Raw genomic sequence first — 13,246 nt, 5'->3', positions numbered from 1 at the left:
TCTCAGTCAGTTCTCTAGTTTTAGCAGCTCTGACATTCTTTCCTCTAGGACTCTGGCCTTATTTCTTTCCTTCATTCTCTCTCACTCTCCTTCCTTCTGCTTCTCTGCCGTTGACTTATATCTTCTAAAATGATTATTCTCTCTCTCTAACTCGAGCCAGTCAGGTGGGTAGTTTCTTGTTCTTGTTCATTTCTGCAAACTAAGTTTCTTTTTCCTGAGTTCAGATCTTTTCCCCTCTCTTCCTCTGAGCTTCTGTTGAACTTTATAATCTCCTGCTCCTGTGAGCACAACTTCCTGACATCTTCATTCTAACTAAGCTTTTAATCTCTAAACTATTAACCATTTGCCTGAAACTGACTCGCACGTGTGTGTTCACGTGCGCGCGCGCGCACACACACACACACACACACACACATTTAACCTCATAATATCCTAATGCTGCACTAAATACAAAAATGGAGGACAGTTCTGTTCCTTCACACCCATGACGGCAAATAGAAGCTTAGTGATTCATTCATAAAGAAATCATAGGATTCTCTTTTGGCACAGTAATGATGGGTTTTAATGATAGAGGCCCTTCGTAGAGAGTCTACATGGGAAGATTATTCTCGTGGATTGTGTAAAGGAAAAACAAAAGAAAACAGTGGCATCACACAATGACTGGGTTTGGACGATCGCACAGGAGAAAGAAGCCATCGTGGTTTCTCTCCCTGAGCAAGCAACCACCACATGCATAATCCCCTGCGATGCAGTGCGGGTTGGCATGTCGTCCGAACCCAGCATGGGGCACAGCAGGGGTGGCTTCGTACCCTCCCTACAACCCATGATGTCCAGTAGAGGTTCCTAGGTGGGTACAAAGCACCCCCGCCACGCCATACACTGGATTTGCACAAAACACCAACCTGTGCTGCATCGCAGGGCATTATGCAAATGGCAGTTGCACATGCGGGGGCGGAGAAAGATGCCACTATGGCTTTCCCCCCAGAATGATTGTCCAAACTAACTCAATACCTTTTTATCCCAGTCTGAGTGCTTAACCCTCCAAAGCCAGTGGGGCTGTTTGAAATATTTGTGAAACTTTTTTAGCAAAACTGAATCACTTCATACTCCTCTACGATTATGGGATCACTTGTCCTTTGATGTTTCGTCTCCTCTTCCTTCTCAGTTTTTTTTTTAAAGTTTAACTTAGTAAGCCATCAGGGATCTGATTTACCCCCATTGAAATGAATGAGAAAGTGAAAGTTACCGTTTTTATATATGTATTTGGAGTGTTTTTACCCACTTACTAATTCATGCTCTCTAGGCAGCTTACAATGGGTACAATCCAACTGTGCCAGAGAGCTAATGGCATTGCACTAGCATAAACCAACATTTGTGCAATGTAACTAGCACTTGCTAGGGAAAATGGAAAAAGGTCCTAGCAAGCACTAATTACATTGTACAAGCATTGGTTTCTGCTAGCACAACATCCTTAGTGCTAGCCCTGGGCATTTTTGATACTGTCCTATACTTTTAATATAGTCAGGTTATTAGGGAGGGGCAAAGGGGTATACGAGTTTTCCCACGGACCTCAGATGTTCTAATTGTTGTTCTGTTTCTGAATCTCTGGGCCATAGCAGAACTTGGAAAAAAGTGGCTGCTGCAGCAGCCAGATGTTAGTGCCTTGCAGTGCAAGGTTTCCTCACCCAGGCTGCTTCTGAAATGTCTCTTGCAGTTTTGGCTCATAGATACACAAAGTACTGGGTGTGCTAAGGTGTTTACAAGCCTCCCCCATTCCTCAGATGTTCCAACTCGCCCTCTGCTTCTGAATATTTGGGCCACAGCAGGTCTTGGAGAAGAATGACCCTGGCAAGGAAATGGGTATTGCAGCATCCAGATGTTAGCCCTTCAGCAAGCACTGTGTGTTTTTTTACCTTGGTTGCTGCTGTTTCTCACAGTTTTGGCTCCTGATGGCAGATGCAAGAGGCACCCGAAGAGCAAAGCCAGTTGGGGCCCATTATATCCCCAGCAATTTCTCAAAACAGAGTAGGGAAAATAAGTTAGAATTTTGTCTGCCATAAATTCCTTTTGTGTGTGTGATGTTTTTTAAACTTCAGCACTTTCCTGTGTGTACAAAAACCAAACACCAATTACAAAGCACTGCAGGGGTCTGTTGGACCTGAGGAGTAAATATTTCCTGGCGGTGGTTAATTCTCCTCTTAAGTTGGCTTTACTTTGACACAGGAGTTGACGCTCTCATTGTGCAAACTTGCAACGCTTATTACTTATTTGTAATGTTTCCTTTAAAAAAAAAATCCTACTGGACTGTTGGGGTACATGGGGCCCCTCCAATTATTTACAAAGAGCCCAGTATCTCACCTACACATTTTTGTTTCTGTTCTTCTTTCTCTTCCATTTTCTCCTCCAGAGCTTAGTAACATAAGAAGCTGCCTTATACTCACTTGGTCCGTACAATGAACCAACCCACCGTTTGTTAACGGTGGGTTGTTTGGGAGTGAGCATGCTGGCTCCTGTCTGCTTGCCCACTTCCAGTGTGCTAAACAACCCAGGGATGCCCTTTCCTTGGGTAGCTCTCCATGATTTTGGAACCAGGAACTCTGGATTGTTGAGGAAGAAACAACCCAGAGTTATAATCCATGGTTTATCCTTGGAGAACAACCCAGGGACAGAGTCACAGAGGACGCCCCTGGGCTGTTTAGTGCACTGGATGCGAACAGGCAGGAGCCAGCTTGTTCATTCCCAAACAACCCATGGTTAACAAAACATGGGTTGTTTCATCATGCAAATCAGGTCACTGAGTCAAAACATTGGTCCATCTAGCCCGGTATTGTTTACACCGACTGACATCAGCTGTTCAGGGTTTCAGGCAGGCTTCTTTCCCAGGGGCTTCAGGTTACCACTCCTGTGTTAGGCTAATTTTTTGGACTGTGATACCAATAAAAACTTATTTTATGTTAACCTGGCATCATTTTGAAATCACTCATTGACTTTATTTCCGGCTGGGACTTTGAAGGGATCCATTGGGCCCCCGTATCAGATTGACACTGCCCTACCAAAATGGCATGCAAACATTAAATTGGGTTAATTGTTCCGTGTAAAAATGATGGACATGTCTTTGAATTCAAAGTGTTCTAGATTTAACAAATAGCTTGTTTACTTTTCTCTAAGATTACTGAAGAATTAGAGAAGGTAAAGCAGGAAATGGAAGAAAAGGGAAGCAGTATGACAGATGGAGGTAAGGTCATCCTTGAGGTCCTTCCTCAGACAAACTTCATCTTCTGAGCTGCTTAGTAATTCTCTGGCTATAGATCAAGAGCAGAAACCCCAGTGCAAAACAAGGAGGATTAGCTAAGTTACACTTGGATTCTGTGCTCTACTGGAGCATGGAACTCTGTGCCATGTGCTTGTACCTTTAACTTGGGTCTTTGTGAAAATGGGGAATATTTCTTGAGCACTTTCTATAACTGATAGATGCAGAAGTATGTTCTTGCCTGATAAAAAGATAAACATGTACGAAATGCCTATTGTGGGTTGATTCCATTGTAAAATCCTCTTGAGTCTAATCCTTACCTGGACTTACGGTGCATTATTGGGGAAAAAAGCTTCTTGTGTGTAGCTGTATCCTATCTGTAGTCCATTGAGATTTGTGGGTCTGTTGTAATACTGAGTAGTCTGAGAAACTGATGGAATTTGTACTAGCATATATTGAAAAATGTGCAGATCTTTTTTGCAATAACCCTTTCCCTAAATATAGTGTTTAATAATATCACTATAAGTGCTGAAAATGTATGTACATTTTTAATGCACATCCTCGGATCCAAAATGTCATGAAGGTGCTAGAGTATCTTCTAATTTTAAAATAGCTTCCTTGTGAAATTATGTGAAATCTATAAAGACTTGTCTCCAGAGTATTGTCATTCTTTTGTTCATTTAGCTCTCCCGATTAGCAGAGGGAGTGAATTATGAGGAAAGAATAATACCTTTCTTTGTGTGGCAGACTGACAGAAAAATGTACTGTTTTGCATTTTCCTTTTTAACAGCTCCTTTAGTAAAGATTAAACAAGCTTTAACCAAACTGAAGCAAGAAACCATTCAGATGGACATAAGAATTGGCGTAGTGGAACACACGTTACTTCAGTCAAAGCTGAAAGAAAAATCAAATATGACTAGAGATATGCATGCAACTATAATTCCAGATTCTTCCATTGTTGGTACTTATTAAATTTTTCTTGATGCTCAATTATTTTCTATACAAATCAAATTTTGTACTTAACATATTTTTTACATTATGAATGTCATGTTACAGTACTGTTAATTCTGTTTGTATAAATGCAGTAATGTTACATTTTCTGTCCAGTATGATTTATTACACACCCCCTTTTTGTAAATAAATAAATAAATAAATAAATAAATAAATAAAATTTCATTAACCTTTTGATATGTTAAGTCAAAGGGTTGGGTTGAATGTGGAAGAAGTGTTGAAAAGCAAAGGTTTGGCACAAAAACTGAATGCTAATTTGCTGCAGAACATCAATGTGAACTCCAGCAAGACTGGGGGCCCTTCTATTTCACAGGATTTAGATTGGGGTTGTCAAAACATAAGGCCTCAGAACTGTATCAGGCACCACTGTTGGCCCTAATGTAGTCTGCTTCACACAGACTACTGAACCATTTTAAGGGCTATGAAGCTAATGCTTCTATTAGGGCAAAGGAGCTGGTTTAAAAATAACTGGTACTGCATACCTCAGCATTCGCCTCTTCCCCACATTTCTCTTAAATTAGTAGATCAGTAGTCAAGGAGTGTGGAGAGTATAGTTGCAGTGCAGTGTGTTGCATTGGAGTAGACTAGAATGGAATGTGGAATCTGCAGCTTGCTTATTTTGCAACCAAAGGAAGAGTGTGTAGAATGAGTGTCTTGGGCTGTGGCCAGTAGAGGACCATGGATGACAAGGGTGTTTAAGCTGGTGGGACCAGAAGAGGGAGCTCTCTGGGCACATGAGAGGATTTGGAGGACAAGCAGTGACATGCAGGGAGGTGCCATGAAGAACTGAAGACCGTGCTTGGTCCGGGGGGGGGGGGTGTCTTTAAAATTAACACTTGTCCTAATACTACAGTCCCCACCCACCCCCAATCAAAACTAATGCATTTTTGTTAAGAAAAAGATGGGATGCAGTCTCAGGTATCTACTAGATGGGAGGTTTGGCCCTATAACAGTCTGATACTTTAGAGCACAGGCCCATTATGAACAGCAGCTAGGAACAGCTACTAATATTTTCTTCCAGCTGATGCCATTCATTATCACGTCTTTACAAGAGAGATACTGTTGTGAAAACTGCTTTTCTCTATTCTTTTAAGAATCTGTGGTTGAAAATTTATTACTACTGATATTTTGTGTGTTACAAGGCAGAAATTCTGCATTGAGACCAAAAGAAGCTGAGTATTCTTCATTATTGCTGATGCAGTTGTCCTTGGTTGGGCATGATGCCCTTTCCAGTCAAGCATTTGTAAGTCTCATTGATTTCAGTGACACAAATAACCTATATGCTTAATAGTGCAATCCTGTTCATGTCTACTCTGAGGTAAACCCCACTGAGATCAATGGGACTTATTCCCGATTAATATGTATAAGATGGAGCCTAAATCCCTCCCATTCAAACTGATCAGGCTTAACAGCACAATCCTAAGCATGTCTACTTAAAAATAAGTACCATTGAGTACAATGGCACTCCTAGGTTAGATGTGCAATCTTATACACTCCTATCAGAAACCCAAGAGGCCCTGGAGGCATATCTTCAGTGCCAGAGGATATCTGTTCATCCATCCCCCCAGGAATCTGTCCCTTCTAATGTATTATTTTCCTCTTCAGTGTAATGCCCTCCTTTCCTGAAGCCCACATTCTCTGTGAGAGCAGAGGAGCTATTACCTGGAAGTAGGATCCTCCTATGACATTCCCAAAGGCCTCACTGCACTGTGGGAAAGATCCTGATTACTTTTTATCTGTCCATACTAGTGTAAAGCCCATGTCACCACAGTAGTCTGAGAATAATTGGATGAAAATTGATGTTCCCAAAATTTTGATTCTTCCATTTTTGGCATTTGGGTGGTAGGGTGAAATGAAAATTCCGGCAAAAAGAGGCTGGCGAGGTGTCAATTTTGAGTAACATTCTCCTTACGGAAGAGGACAGGATTTCCCCTTTTTAAATGTAGGTGGTTGCTGAGGACCTTCTTTCTATTTTGTATTTGTTTTACTTTAAAAATGTCCCCCAACCCCTGAGACCACGTGACCACACCCTCTCCTATAGGCATTCAGGAAGGACTCCTAGGCTGCAGAAGTTCTGCAAAGCACAAACAGGGCTTTTAGAGCTTTAAAAAAATTGTCTTCTTCCTTGCAGCAACATAGAGCAAGCAAGATAAGGGTTTTTTCTAAAGCTCCAAAAGTCCCATTAGTTCTTGTTTGCAACAGCCCGGGACTCTGCAAAACTTTTGCAGCCCATGAATTCTTCCTGAATGCCTATAGGAGAGGGCAAAGTCATGTGATCTCATGGGAGTTCAAGAAGTGCTGCTAGGCTGGAGAAGAGCAATAGCAGACTGTTTGGCATGGAGCCAAGACACATTCTTTTGTTATTAAAGCTCCAGCACTGAACTTCTTCAGTTTCAAAATTTTCTGCACATCTACACTGCTCAAGCTTCAGTTTAAAACAAAAATGAGGAAAATCACTCTGGTAGATCTCAAGTAGTAAGCGTTATGCTGCTGTATTCTAAGATTGTGTATGGCTTCATTAATACTTTCTGGTGTTACTTATAAGCCGCCTTGGAAGGATTTGGATCCTCAGAGGTGGGATATAAATAATGATTAAATATGGAAGGAAAGAAGGAAATTGCTTCTGGTCTAATTGCAGAAAACGTTAAAGATTCTCTAACCCTGGTTGACATCCTTGGAATAGATGAAGGTTTCATTATTGGTAAAGAATGGTGTGAAGTGGCTGGAAGCTATTCAAAACAAAGAAACATTTGTCTGACTTCCTCAGGAAATTGAAACTCAGGTTCCTTGTGCAACAGTGAGGTGTGTCCAATGCTGTAGGAAATGTCTGATGCATTTATTCATTAGCCATTTATAATTTTGCTTCCTGGAACCCTAGTTATTGTGCTTTCCCCTTGACTCCGCTTCTTGGATTGTATACCATGAGGCTTCTGGGAAAACATCATCCAGCTGCTGTTGCCATTCCTAGGTTCTTAGGAGTTCTTTAGACAGTTGAAGTCCTGCTCCTTGAAACAATTGTGGGCTAAACATAAGATTCAAGCAAAAATGCAGCAAGCTTTTTCTTCATGCCATCCTTAAGAGATGTCGCTTCCGGTACAAGCAATCCAGTGCTTGGGTCACATCTCCCTCCCAACTGCCACCCCCCCTCCAAACATTTGGTTCTGGTCTGTGATGCTCCGTGCTTTGGGGCAATCCCCAGAGTAGGGAGTTGTCAAATAAAGATATGAAGCTGCCCTAGAATGGATCAGACCATGGGTCTGACTTCAGTCGAGTCCATTGTAGGTCAGCAATGGCTTGGGGCTGAATTCACATGATTAGTTCCCTGGTCATCACTAAAATAGTTTATTGCATGCAAATCTTTCCCACCCAGTTACGGATTTTACTTTCACATGATGAGAAAACCATGATCATATGTGAAGGCCATTTCCTATAATAAAGTTATTGTATGGAACTGCATGGTGTGGTTCTTGCCTTCCATCCTTGCTAACTGTGTGGCAATAGGCTGCAGTGAGCAGGCTGAAGATTTTGATCACTGTAGCACTGACATCAGGTGTTCAGAACAGGGCCAAGCTGTTGATCTTATGAAAGACAGTTGGTGTTTTAGTTTTAGCATTAGACAGGGTGAGGCAGCCTGCTTTAGGCATCAGATTTTGGAAACTATTAAAGGGCAGCAAATTTCCAGTTGTTTAGTTTCATTTTTATCCAAATGGTAGGTACCATTTTGATTCTTCTGATTCAGCATCAAAATGTCTTTGTGGGGCTATCCATAGTAATGTTAATCCTTTAGCATTGCGTGTGTTTCTTGGTAAACCATTTACCCATTTGTGCTTCATTTTCCTCATTACCTTGTATTATAATGTCTGTGGAATAAAGCACAATATATGGTAAGTAATTGAATTAATTTCAGGAATTAATTTTCAAACCTTCTTTTGCTGCCTACGTAAATCCTCCCACTTTCATTACACAGACTTGTTCATCACGTTCACTCATGAGCTCCATTGTTGTATTAGCCTAGTGTTGTTGCCGCACATCTGCATTGAACATGGATGTATTTCACTGCCGAAAAGAGGATTATTAATGAAGAGTTTTGGTATCTTTTGACAATAAAGAGTTCCTTGTAAGGAAGTATGCTTCCTTCTTTCTTCCTCTACTTACTAAATGTGCAAGTCTACCATACTGCAAGCAAACTAAATCAGAACTGGAGAATATGTTTCCTTTAAGGACAAAAATGAAGATTAGTATAGAATATGAGAGAAGAGAGACTTGGCACAATTTACATTGTAAGGGTTTAAATGAAGGAAAATGTCTTCATAATGTGTAAGACCATACTTTATTTTGAACTCCTCAAACAGAGGAAGGATATAAATCTATCTAATACCTTCCAGCATGGATTCAAAAGGGGATTAACAGTGCAAGCCTATACATGAGAACTGGATGCACCTGATCTTGTCTGATCTCCGAAGCTGAACAAGCAGGGTCAGCCCTGGTTAGTACTTGGATGGGAGACCGCCTGGGACTCAGGCTTCCTGCACTGAGCAGGGAACTGGAATCGATCATTTTGTCTGCCCCTTCCAACCCTATGATTCTATGTCTATGTAAGCCCATTGAGTTCAGTGGGACTTACTCCCAAGTAAGTGTGTGTTGGACTGCTATGAGATATTAATTATCCATGAGAATATTTTCCCAGAAGCAGGCATACTGTCCAGCAGGGAGATGTCACTGTCACAAAAGAATTCCTTAGTGTTGGGAATTGTGACAAGTCCCTTTGCAGCATCTGAGCCTCCCACCAGCTGTGTTAACCAAAATTAAGCCCTGGTGATGCTACTCCCAGCTGTTCAAAACTATGCATCAGCTTTACACACACACACACACACACACACACAGAAAGAGAGAGAATACATACTGGAATGAGTCTTGTGGCACCTTTAGAGTTAATGGATTTCTTATGGCATAAACTTTTCTGGATTACAGACCACTGTAGCTTGTGCCATGATAAATTTGTTAGACTTTAAGGCTCCCCAGCACAGATGACTCTTGTGTTTGCTGCAACAAACGTACAAACTTGACTACCTCTATAAACTAAGAGTGATGAAATTCAGAATCAAGGCTGACAAATTTCTAGAGAAGGCTATCAGTGACTACTAGTCCTGTTGGCTATATGCTGCCTCCAGTAGCAGTGGCAATAAGCCTATGTACACCAGTTGCTGGGGAACATGGGTGGGAGGGTGCTACTGCGCTTATGTCTTACTTGTGGGTTTTTCTTTGACAGCTGGTTGGACACTGTATGAACAGAATGCTGGACTAGATGGACCCTTGGTCTGAACCAGCATGGCTCTTCCTATTTTCTTTGAGTTTTTTTGCCATCTGATGTCTTAATAAACACTGGCATATTTTTTCAAAATTCTTGGGGCTAAAAATAATTGTGGGCTATACAAAAATATACCCCACATCCCAATTCCAATGTTTCCTACCTCAGGCAAAGAATTATTGGAAACCAATATCTGTGTTGTACTTTGTATCTCAATACAATTTCCAGTTCTATCTATATACATATATTTTAAAAACATTTATTTATTTATTTATTAATTTATTAAATTTCTTAAACGTCCATCTGGCTGGTCACCCGGCCACTCTGGGCGATGTACAATAATACAGTTTAAAAACAGTAAGATTACACATTAAAACATCAGCCCACCCGAAATGCCTGCCTGAACAACCAAGTTTTCAACACGTGGCAGAAGCTCATTAAAGAGGGGGCATGGCGGAGTTCCCTAGGGAGGGAGTTCCACAGAGCGGGGGCCACCACAGAGAAGGCCCTGTCCCTCGTTCTCACCAGCCTAGCTGTCCTGGCTGATGAAACAGAGAGAAGGCCATCCGAGGCTGATCTTGTTAAGCGGCCTGTCTGGTGTTGCCGGAGGTGCTCCTTAAGATAGGCTGGGCCGGAACCATATAGGGTTTTAAAGGTCAAAACCAACACCTTGAATTTGGCCTGGAAAACAACTGGTAACCAGTGCAACTCCTTCAGCACTGGAGTGATGTGATCACGCCGGCAGCTGCCTTTAATCAGGCGAGCCCCGCGTTCTGTACCGGCTGCAGCTTCCAAACCGTCTTCAAGGGTAACCCCACATCAAACGCATTACAGTAGGGATGTACGAAAGTCACTTACCTTTCCACAGATTATGTTCATGGTGGTGGGGGGGAGGCGTTCTGTCCCTCCTCCCAGAATCCTCAACGGGGGAGGCGATCCATTCCTCCCCCCTGGAATCCTTGACAGCCGGCTGTGCTCAGCAGCAGCTCCACAGACCAGCCAGCCAGGCCCAGGCCAGAGCCGTCCGCAGCTGGATTTCCAGCCGCGAGGGGCTCTGGGTAAAAAAAAACCCCACCTATGCAAATGGTGGCAGCTACGGCCGCCGCCATTTGCATTCCTTATTTTTGGCCGTCTTAGTCTACGTAAATATTTATGTAGACTATTATGGCAAAAATAAAGGGGAACGCAAATAGCATAGCGGGCGCTATTTGCGTCCCTTTTTGATTCGCTGTTTTAGCCTACGTAAATATTTTAGCCTATGTGGCAGAATTCTCTGACATCCCTACATTACAGTAGTCTAGACAAAAGGAGACCAGGGCATGTACTACCGATGAGAGCAGATGGTTGGGTAGGTAGGGGCGCAGGCACCGTATCAGATGGAGTTGGTACAGCACTGTCCAGCTCACAGGTGACACCTGAGCCTCTATGGACAGCTGGAAGTCTAAAATAACCCCCAGGCTGCGGACCTGGTCTTTCAAGGGTGGCCGTACCCCATTCAACACCAAGTCAACATCCCCCAGCCTCCTCTTGTCTCCCACCAAAAGTACCTCGGTCTTGTCAGGGTTCAGCTTCATCTTATTCCTCCCCATCCAGCCACTCACCATCTCCAGACATTTGGACATGGATTCTACAGCCAACCTTGGTGAAGATTCGAATGAGAGGTAGAGCGGCGTGTCATCCGCATATTGATGACATCGCACCCCAAACCTCCCGATGATAGCCCCCAGCAGCTTCACATAGATGTTAAATAGCATCAGGGAGAGGATGGAACCCTGTGGCACACCACAAGTGAGTGGCCATGGGTCCAAGACCTCCTCTCCCAGTGCTACCCTCTGGTACCTGCCGGAGAGGAAGGACCGGAACCACCGTAATATGGTGTCTCCAATGCCCAACCCATCCAGGTGGTCCAGTGGTATCAAAAGCCGCTGAGAGGTCGAGGAGAAAAAGGAGCATTCGCCCCTATCCAAAGCCCTCCTCATATCATCCACCAAGGCAACCAAGGCCGTTTCTGTCCCATGCCCAGGCCTGAAGCCTGATTGAAATGGATCTAGATAATCAGTTTCTTCCAAGTGAGCCTTCAACTGCATCGCCACCACCCGCTCAATCACCTTGCCCCAAAAAGGCAGATTCGAAACTGGGTGAAAGTTGTTCAGGACTTGGGGATCCAAGGAGGGCTTTTTTAAGAGCGGTCTTATCACTGCTTCCTGGAGAGCTGATGGCATCACTCCCTCCTCAAGGGAGGCATTCACCACCACCCTGATCCCCTCACCTAGCCTCTCTCTGCAGCTCATAATGAGCCAAGATGGGCAAGGATCAAGTAAGCAGGTGGTCAGCCTTAAAGATGGAAGCATCCACTTCATCAGAAGGAAGAAGCTGGAACCAATCCCACAAAACCAGTTTGCCACAGACTGCCTCTCGCTCACTAACTGTATCCATAGCGCACGGAATAACACTCCTAATCCGATCAATTTTATCTGCAAAGTGCCTTGCCAAGGCCTCACAGTAGGCCTTAGAATGCTCCTGAGGTTCCGGAACAACTGGACCGACCAGGCTTAGGACCACTTGGAACAGCCTCCTGGGACAGCACTCTGCAGATGCGATAGAGGCAGCATAATATTCCTTTTTTGCTGCCTTCACCGCCATGTGATAGGTTGAAGATACAGCTCTAGCCCATGTCTGATCCTCTTCGGAGCGAGACTTCTGCCACCGGCACTCTAGCCGTCACACCTCCTGTTTCAGAGCTCGTAACCACGGATTGAACCATGGTGCAGTCCAAGCCCTGTTCAGGGGGAGAAGGCGTTTCGGAGCCACCCAACCTAATGCCCCAGTGATTGCGGCATTCCACCCACCCACCCGGGTCTCGACCAAGTGGCCACTTGCGTGCTCCAGAGAATCCCCAAGCACATTCAGAAATACATTCGGATCCATAAGACGCCTGGGGCGGACCATTTTAATGGGTCCTCCACCCCTGTGGAGGGGTTGTGGAACCGAGAAGTCCAAAGTCACCAGATAGTGATCTGACCATGACAAGGGGGTAGTGGATATACCCCTGACTTCCAGATCACTCCCCGCATCTCCAGAAACAAACACAAGGTCTAGCACATGACCGGCTACATGGATGGGCCCAGTTGGAATAGGGTGCAGCTCCCAGGAAGCCATGGTCTCCATGAAATCCCAAGGTGCCCCTGTGAGGGCAGCCTCCGAATGTACGTTGAAGTCCCGCAACACCAATAAGTTAGGGGACTGTACACGCACATCAGAGACCACCTCAAGCACCTCGGCCAGGGAGTCAGTCATGCAGCAGGGTGGACAGTACACAAGCAGAATCCCCAGACTGCCCTTTGGGCCCAACCTCCAGTACATGCACTCAGCAACCTTGGTCTCCCGGAGAGGGGGTCTGGTGTAGACCCAGGACTCCCAGTAGATAACAGCCACTGCCCCTCCCCAATCCCCCACCCTCAGCTGCTGTGCATACAAAAATCCAGCTGGACACATGGCCACCAGAGCAGCAGCCTCAGCCAGCCAGGTCTCCATAATACATGCCAAGTCTGCACCCTCATCCAGGATCATATCATGGATGAGGGCAGTTTTCTGGGTAACAGACCTGGCATTGCAGAGCAGCAAATGAAGGCCAGAAGATGGAGTCACACCTCCCCAAGCCATCCTTGGCTCTGGGC

The 13,246-nt window shown here is 44.2% G+C and overlaps 1 protein-coding gene across 2 annotated transcripts in view; it reads left to right on the top strand.

Moving 5' to 3' along the window:
- Positions 1 to 8,457, top strand: part of IFT57 (intraflagellar transport 57) — a 36,588-nt gene extending 28,131 nt beyond the window's left edge. For both annotated transcript variants that reach the window (XM_084843326.1, XM_084843325.1), the window contains 2 exons: positions 3,169 to 3,235; positions 4,041 to 8,457. In XM_084843326.1, coding sequence (XP_084699452.1) covers positions 3,169 to 3,235; positions 4,041 to 4,222 — 249 coding nt within the window. In that variant the 3' untranslated portion in view covers positions 4,223 to 8,457. The remainder of the gene's footprint in view (positions 1 to 3,168; positions 3,236 to 4,040) is intronic.
- Positions 8,458 to 13,246: the final 4,789 nt, after the last annotated feature.

Source organism: Heloderma suspectum, chromosome 3 (assembly GCF_057233095.1).
Source record: "Heloderma suspectum isolate Gila_16-S chromosome 3, 16-S_ref, whole genome shotgun sequence".
In the NCBI taxonomy this organism is placed as follows: Eukaryota; Metazoa; Chordata; class Lepidosauria; order Squamata; family Helodermatidae; genus Heloderma; species Heloderma suspectum.
The sequence above is the reverse complement of the archived record's forward strand: the minus strand, read 5'-3'. Positions and strand labels throughout refer to the sequence as shown.